The 8,752-nt window shown below is 35.5% G+C and overlaps 1 protein-coding gene across 1 annotated transcript; it reads left to right on the forward strand.

Annotated features, from left to right (window-relative positions):
- Window positions 1–4,154: 4,154 nt before the first annotated feature.
- Window positions 4,155–8,256, forward strand: LOC120154802 (transcription factor UNE12-like). The gene is made up of 7 exons (XM_039166452.1): window positions 4,155–4,472; window positions 4,974–5,084; window positions 6,153–6,272; window positions 6,468–6,533; window positions 6,601–6,666; window positions 7,224–7,301; window positions 7,647–8,256. Exons 1-7 carry the CDS (start codon window positions 4,155–4,157, stop codon window positions 7,860–7,862), a joined length of 975 nt encoding a protein of 324 aa, XP_039022383.1. The 3' UTR covers window positions 7,863–8,256.
- The last annotated feature ends 496 nt before the right edge of the window (window positions 8,257–8,752 follow it).

Consider the following 8,752-nt stretch of genomic DNA (forward strand, 5'->3'; position numbering starts at 1 on the left):
TATGATGGATTTGTAAAACCATATACTAGTCAACATGGAATATAGATAGTACATAGTCGAGTTAGAGTTGCATTTAGATAATGCAAAGCAGTTGCATTCAGTCTGGGTAGAGACCTGATAGAGGCGTGCTCATGGGAAGGCCCTTGTCCGAGGACTAAGGTTGTCCGAGGACTAAGGGAAGCGTGAGACCCTATTTTAGTGGCAAAGTTAAACTTTAAGTAGGTAGCACTTGATCAAGATCGTGTGTGTGGTTACTGCTTAATATCTAATCTTTAGCACGCTTATGCTTATGAAACTCTTAATACTGCTCTAAATTAGTGATTATATTGGTAGGCTTTGTAAGCTTTGCCTTCATATGTTTTCCATTGGCAGGTTAGTAAATGGAACAATTCGTGGAGCACTGTCGTAGTGGGACTTCCAACATCTCCTTCAGAGTATTGTACTGTAGCTTTAGTGGGCATGTGTATTCATAGAACCTTATTTATGTATTTGAGTTGTAAATCTCAATATGTAACATTTTGTTTTAAACTATGTGTCATGGAGCTCTGTTTTATAAAATATTTTTATATCAGTTATGTATGCTTTTAATTATGATACCATTGAGTATATTTTTAAAGAAGAACAAACAGATTTTAAAAATCAGAGTTTACCTCGATAGCCCAATGTGACACTTTAAGCCCAGTCAAGTCTAGGGTGTTACATTTTGTACATTTTTTTAACTTAGTAAAATTCTGTCCCCCTTTTTTATACTTCGCCATTTTCGATTTTTCTACGTCAATCTGTCTAGCTTTTATTTTCACGCCTTGTTGTTTGAGTGAGTTTTTAAATCTTGTATTTATTTGTGGATCTTTAATTATTTAAGTGGACTGATGTGTGTGGACACTTATTTTATGGAAGATCTCTACATCCTTATAGACTCGTATTATATTTTTTAGATTCTGATGGAGTTACCTCTATGCCACCATATATACCCCGTGGAGGATTTCCAATGCTTAAATGACAAAGGTATCTCGGCACCAAAATGGAGGCATCTCAACCCCTTAATTATATCCGTAGCCGTAAGTTGGGGGTAAGACAACAACCTTGGAGACAACTCACAGTTCTATATCTGTAGAGACAACTCAAGGGTTCTATAATTAACGGGCTGAAGCATCTCCGTGTTTGGAGGCATCTCAACACTTTTGCTCAATTATGACGACAATGATATTTAAGTCTAGAAAAGAGTAGACATCTCAACACTGAAAATGGAGGTAACTCAACGCTCTTAGCCAAAGGAGAGGGTATCTCCACCATGACAGCACAAAAAAAGGCATCTCACGTTGTTGCAACACAACACAAGACAATTGAAACATACCCAGAAACTCGACACTTAAGCAGAGGTATCAAAATCGCATTGCCTACATGTATTAGTTATTTAAACATAACATTTTATTCTAACGGAGAGCGCAAGGCTCTTAACCTTGTGGTCGTGGGATCGAGTCCCACTGAGGACAATTCATAACGGAGGTCTTCCACGGAAGCTGCTCTCAACCTGGCGTTGGGGGCAGCCTACTACCCTACCTCCCCTTACCCCATTATATATGTGAATAGGGTCAGCTAATTTTATTTTATTTTTTTCTAAGAGTAGGTTTTCTTAAGTAGTTGGGTAGGAGTACTTTAGGAGTTTCTCACGATTTTAATCGCCAGATAAGAGCATACTCTATATCAAAATCGTGATAAGTATGACCTAATCATTTTTATGAATTTAAATCCCCAACTTTTATGTTATATAAAATTTTGTTTTTATATGATTTACATAATCTTTGATACTACTCCTTTATCTATTTTGGTGTTCCTAATCATCCACTCACTTATTATTTAACCCTTTACTATTTTTGTCAATACAAATTAATGACCTCACATAACATTTCAAGGAGGGATTTTCTTACTAAGAGTAATTTGAACGATTCCTAAGAGAGCTATTCCTTAGTAGTTTCTCGCGTGAGGGGGTATCCTTACCAACACATGTTAGTCATTAAGTATTATGATTATTCATTTGTAAGGCGATGTAAATGACCACTATAGAAGCTTCCAGGCCTTTTCATGTTGCCCTCAAGTAGAAGTTGTTGTCTAAGGTGTGACTCCTTGCGCTTTCAAAGATGCTCTCTTGTGGAAGGAACAATCTTGGCGAGAATGATAAGTGGTGTCGTTCGTGCTATCATTTCTTTTTTTCTTCTCCTTGTGGTTTGCTTTTTCGGAATGGATAGATTTTAGGAAGGAAATAAGAGGTGATTGTTTCGATTTTCAACTGATTCTCTTGCTCGTGAAATTTGTCCACGCTCACTAAATCAATTATTATTGAGAATAAGTTTATCTCGTCAATCATTTATAGTTCATTATTTTTTATTTGGGGGTAGAAAGTCACAACTAGTAAAATAATGAACATTGATCGATGCTTCTTTGTGAGAAATATGAAAGCATGAAGGGAAGACAATAGTGAAAAATAAAATAAAATGGAGATGGCCATTCTCTCAATAGTGTTCAAGAGGTTTTTGTAGTGGCCCTAAGGGGGCATTTGGTTGGAGTAATCTCACATTATCCCGGGAATGGAATCTCATTCTCCCGTTTGGTTGGCCAACATTCCCAACCTTCGGTAATATTTTTTTCCTAACAGTGGTATTTTGAGGGTATATGACTGGGAATGTTAATACATCTATTCTCTTAGGTATTGTTGGATTACCTACGTTTTGGACTAAAATGCTCTTAAAAAAAATTTCTTTCAAAAGTATCCTTATTCTGTCGTTGATTAAAAAATATTCTACGAATATTAAATTACAAATTTATCCTTAAACTATTTTAGATTTACAAAAAAAAAATCTATAATTAGAATTTTATATTAAGTTCAAGGGTTAAAATTAAATTTTACCCTTTCATTAAACCTATTTATCTTTTCAATTTTGTAAAAAAAATTATATAAATTTTATGAATCTAAAATTTTTAAAGAAAATATATAAATTAATTATAGTAATATTATAGTAGAATTCTACTTGTTAAAAAAATAAATATATATAATAAGGACAATTCGGTAAAATATAAATTCTAATAATCTTTTATTCTTTTAACCAAACACTGTAATCTTACATTCCTGCTAAACAAACCAAACACAAAATACAATATTCTCAGTAATTTTATTCCCGTCGGTAATCCTATTCTCACTGGTAATCTTACATTCAGTGAATCAAACACACCCTAATTAATGGTGATAGGTATAAGATAATTATGATTACTCGTAGGCTAATAAACCAAGTTGACTTGACTTGAATTTTGTTCTGGTGGTCATGTAAGGATGCTAGAGGTCTTATCTGTGCACTATAACTGGTTCGAAGGTTGTGAGACTTTTGTGCCCGAAGGATATGAATTCTTTGGGAGTTTTGATAAGCGAAAAAGACTTTTGTATTTGACAATTTTCGAAAATAAAGAAATTTCTTTAAAAGTATTGCTGATAATTTTCGGAGGTGACCCATATATTTATATATATATAAATTTAATAAATTTAATTTTATACTTTTTGAATAGTATATTATTATTTTAGAGGAACAATACATTATTATTTTTTGAATAGATAATATATTATTAATTAATTTAGTATGATATATGGAGTTATATATTATCTATATAAAGTTCATCAAAGCGCAATAATCACCCAATTTGATTTCTTTATATACTTGGTTTGTTTGCTTGTTCCCCCACTCTCTTCTATTCGACAAGGCCTAAAAAGCCTCTCTCTCTCTCTCTCTCTCTCTTGTTTATTATTATTATTATTATTATTGTTCTTTCGCTCTCACTTCTTTCCCTTTAAAACCATACCTGGGAGCGCAATAGCTGTGTCTGGAACTCAGAAAACGCAGTCCATAACTTGAGAATTCTTCTTGGAATTCACAATTTTCTTTCCGGATTCTCGGGCTCCGGAAGTGCCACCCATTTCTCGGTTACCCCCCTTCAACTTATAACCCCATAACTTACCACAAGCAGCCAGTTTTAGAATCTCTTTCCACTCTCTAAAAACATAAAAAAACACGCCTTTTGATTTATACATATAGGAGTAATAGAGGGAAGAAGAAGGAGAAGGAGAAGGAGAAGGAGAAGGGGGAGTTGTTTTGTTTTGTGTTTTAGATATGGGTGGCAATCAACAGGAAGCCGGGTTAGGTGATGATTTCTTCGAGCAGATCCTGTCGGTACCACCGGGATACGGTGGTGGTGGCGGCGGCGGAGGCGGTGATGCTACCTTACCTATGGGGTTGCAGCTAGGGTCAGGTGGTGGTGATGCAACCGGAGGCACTGGTGGTGGAGGATTTAGAGGGATGGGAATGATGCCTTTAGGGTTGAATTTGGAACATGGATTCTTGAGACATGAAGATGGAGTTGTTGATAACAGCAGCAGCAACAACAACAATGCTTCTTGTTCAGCTGGTTCTGCTGTTGCTGGAATCAGTGTATGAAATCAATCACTCTTCTTTCATCAATTAAAACCCTTTATTTTTATATGTTTTCTGCTCATCTTCCTTCCACTTTCCCTTTCCTTTTGAAAGATGGTTGCAAAATATGGGTTTATGATTTCATTTTGTCCATCACTAATGAATTATTGCAGCTTTGGGTTGTCTTTTTCACCCATATGAAGAATTGAAAAAGAAAAATCTGATAGAATTTAAGCAATCTATGCATAAATATAAGATGATATTAGGCACGCTAGGAACATCATTTTCAAGTGTTTCTGACATTTTACCAGCAAAGTTTTCACTTTGGACCTATTTTTCTCTCTTTAAAGTCAGCCGTTTCCTGCTGGGAAATTAATCCAAACTTGGACTCATGGGAAAATGACATTTTTCTTTTAAAAAAATGTTCCAATCTTTTCATAATTATACGTTTAGTATTATGGAAAATGTAAGGGTATTTTAGTCATTATGTGTTCTTTTTGTAACTTTGCTTTGTGTCAGGAGAGAGATTCTATGCATATGGTAAGTTTGTTTCCACCTTTTGGACAAATGCAAGCTCAGCAAATTCGCCCTTCACCGCCGCCGCCTCAGCCTCCACAGCAGCTCCACCAGGTAAAACTTATTTTTCCGTTCAGATATACCCTCTTTCATTCATTTTCCTTTATATACAATGAAAAAGATAATATTAAAATTCTATAAAAAATTAATAAATTTATCAATTGTTATATATATATATATATAAGTGAATCTTAATTCATATATTTATATATATATAAGTGAATCTTAATTCATATATTTATATATATTGTTGCATATAGGAGTACGAAAAAGAAATTGAAAATCTGGGATTGAAGTGCCTTTTTGTTTTGTCTTCCTTTTTAAGGCAGTACTGTAAAATTTGACCTTTTTTGTACGGTTTCATCATGATTAAGGTCAGGGGTATATTTGATACATAGAGAAAACCTAGGGGATTTAATTTTTATTTTTCATTTATTATTCGTGTATTCACGCTCTTTAAATGGAGGGTGGGGGTAAAAGGGAAGTGATTACTGGCACGGGATGTAAAGTGTTGTGCACGTGTGGGGAACTCTGCAATTATCATCTCGGATCCTATACAATTTTACAAAGATGAAAGGGTGATAGACCTGTTCGGTCCTTTTCACCATCCAAGTGATGATCTTTGTCGGAAATAGATTTCCCAAACGCGACTTGAACGTTTGAGAGATAGCGCGTGTGTAAGAAGCGCATCAAAAGTTCATTTCGGACTCGTCTTCGATTTTAGGGGCAGTTTTACAATGCGTCGCTTTAATATAAAGCTAAAATAAGGCTTTAAATAATAAAATCAGTAAAAAATTACAGGTAATATTATTATTTCCGGTCATTTTTTTACCAGTTTTACAATGTTTCCGGTCATTTTTTCGAAAATCCGATTAAAATATCCATAATAACAAAATTGGTATTTTTTAGCGCCTAATAATGTTTCCGGTTATTTTTTACCAGTTTTGTTATTTAAACAATAATAAAATCGGTACTGCCTTATTTTAACCTTATATTAAGGCTGCCTCACGTGAACGTTTCCCCGATTTTATCGTATAATGAGACGTCAAAGGTTAAAGTGTAATTGTTTTGTACGTGACTTTAGAACATTTTAATTGCATAATCTGTTATATTCTTGTGCAGCCATTTCATAGCCAGCCAACATCGGGTCCAGTTGCTGCTGCACCGCAGCCACCTGCCGCCCGTCCTAGGGTACGAGCTAGGCGAGGACAGGCGACCGATCCCCACAGTATCGCAGAGCGGGTAAAATTCGATCTCTTTTCTTATCAAAAGTTCTTTATCAGAAATTGCTTAGTTCCTCTTCATTTAGGACACTTCATATGGTCTTAATAAACCATGTTTGTTGTTTCTTAGCAATGAGTTTTGACATTAAACAATTCTGGTAATCTTTTGAACCTCTATCGGTCCATCCACGTTTATTTTCTCCGGTGAATGCAGCTACGTCGAGAAAGAATCGCCGAAAGAATGAAGGCTTTGCAAGAGTTGGTTCCTAGCTGCAACAAGGTTAGGATTTCTTGTTATAATGTGACTTCTTTCCATATCTGCTGATGCATTGCTGAATCTTCTGCAGACGGACAGGGCAGCTATGCTCGACGAAATTGTAGATTACGTGAAGTTCCTTAGACTTCAAGTTAAGGTAATTAACCTTTAAAATCTCGATACCGATCTCTGTTTAACTAAGATTTGTCATACTGTAAATTTCTTTTTGCTTTTATGCTAAATTAGTCTTTCCCAATATGCTTAGAAAGGAATCATTTTAATAAAGGTAATAAAGTTGCAGACATCTTCTAATATTGCTTTCGGAACATCGAATTCGTTGCTTTTGCATTCTCATTTTCTTTAAGGCCAAGGAAAATTTTGAAAAAGGAAAAAGGAAGTCGAGACGAAGACACCTCATTATCACTATGGAAGAGTACTTGAGCTAATTTCAATTAATTGTTCTGATAATATCTTGCAAAAGTCTTTGGCAAGTACTTCAGGTAGGACCCTTATGCTGAATCCAAGATGTCTTTGAAGGCCTTAAGGCATCCCTTTCTGTTTCAATGTCAAACTAAACTGACTGGTCCCGGAATCTCGAGGCCACTGAATAAGTTGTCGTCGAATAGCAATGAATGTGAACTGCATTATTGTTAGTTGGAACAATTAAAGACCATGAACCGGCTTACCGATTGATTATTTTTGCTATTTGAACAGGTTCTCAGCATGAGCAGACTTGGTCCCGCAGGTGCCGTGACTCCGCTTGTAGCCGATATACCATTATTATCCGTTGAGGTAAAGTACAGAATAATCGTAATTGTTAATTGTTGAATCTTGCCATATGAAGTACTAAGGATGCAAGTGTCTGTGATTAGGCAAGAAATCATAAAGTATGCATGAAAAAAATGATAAAGAAGTAATGACTTGTATGTTAAGGTATCTCATTTGTTGTTGCCTAAGTTCCTTGTTGCTTTGGAATTTGTGAGTGTACATTATTTCACTTTCCCGGGTCGTTTTCTATGGATCTATTAACCGGATTGAGTAGTTGGCTGTCGTTTTCGCCTTTTTCGGACCTACCGTGTTCTCTAAGTCTTCTATTTCTCCATGATTTTACCTTTTCGATTATCTTTCCATGAATAGGGAGATGGAAGCCAGCCTGCCTGGGAAAAATGGTCAAACGATGGCACCGAACAGCAAGTGGCTAAGCTGATGGAAGAAGACATCGGAGCCGCCATGCAGTTTCTTCAGTCCAAGGCGCTCTGCATCGTGCCGATCTCACTGACGTCCGCCAGCTTCCCCGCACATCAATCGGATGCACCGACGATCGTCAAGCCCGAATCGAACAATCCTTCATAGAAGATCCAAAATCAACTTCATGATGCATGTAGAAATCACTCCTAGCTCACTCGCGATAAGCTGTTCCGTGGTTCGATCGAGGCTCTAACTCCAACCACCGGCAACTTTTTTGGAAGGTATATGGTATATCCCACGGTGTATGTCAAATGGAAAAACAAAAACTCCAAAGGTGGATTGATGTATTCCTCTAATTTGTAATACGAGTGGAGGATGACCATAAAATAATTGTGGTAGGGATTCGCTTTCTTTTATTTTCCTTTTTCTTGGATAATGGGAAGTGGGACCATCGAAATTGGATGGGTAGGTATCTCCACGATGCATTTGAAGAAAATTTTAATGCAACTTGAACCATGTTATGTACTTCCCTTTTATATGGCCTTTGCCCACCGTCGAATTACACCGAATCGAATTGGTCGAATTAAACCGAATCGGTTGAATTAAACCGAATCGATTGGTCGAATTAAAATTTTAAACTGAACCGATTGATCGAATTGAGAATTAAAATCGAACTGATTGATTGATTAAGTATTGTTGTGATCGGTTTAATTGGACGGGAAATCAATAGGTTCAACGCTCCAACCGACAATTTTAGTTGAATCATTCTCACTATAATATATTTATCGACACAAATTTCACTTTTGAATTTCAATTTAATATCAAATCACAAGTCAATTGATCAAATCGTTGAATCAGAAATTAAGGGTTGAATCAGAAATTGAGGGTTTTATTAGTTTGATTTTTGGTATGATTTTTAAAATATTGTTTTTTATGAGTATTTTTTTAATATAAATGTTCAATTCAATTGATCGTTTTGATTAACCGGTTATTAATTTCATTCATTATTTTTAATATCTTGATTTTTTTTAAACACTCATGCATTATATGGGTAA

The sequence above is a fragment of the Hibiscus syriacus genome, unplaced genomic scaffold (assembly GCF_006381635.1).
Source record: "Hibiscus syriacus cultivar Baekdansim isolate YM2019G1 unplaced genomic scaffold, ASM638163v2 tig00111151_pilon, whole genome shotgun sequence".
Taxonomy (NCBI): Eukaryota; Viridiplantae; Streptophyta; class Magnoliopsida; order Malvales; family Malvaceae; genus Hibiscus; species Hibiscus syriacus.

Coding starts and splice junctions, on each gene's coding strand:
- LOC120154802 (XM_039166452.1), top strand. CDS start 4,155: ATGGGTGGCAATCAACAGGAAGCCGGGTTAGGTGATGATTTCTTCGAG. Junction 5,085..6,152: donor CTCCACAGCAGCTCCACCAG/GTAAAACTTATT, acceptor ATTCTTGTGCAG/CCATTTCATAGCCAGCCAAC. Junction 6,534..6,600: donor TGGTTCCTAGCTGCAACAAG/GTTAGGATTTCT, acceptor AATCTTCTGCAG/ACGGACAGGGCAGCTATGCT.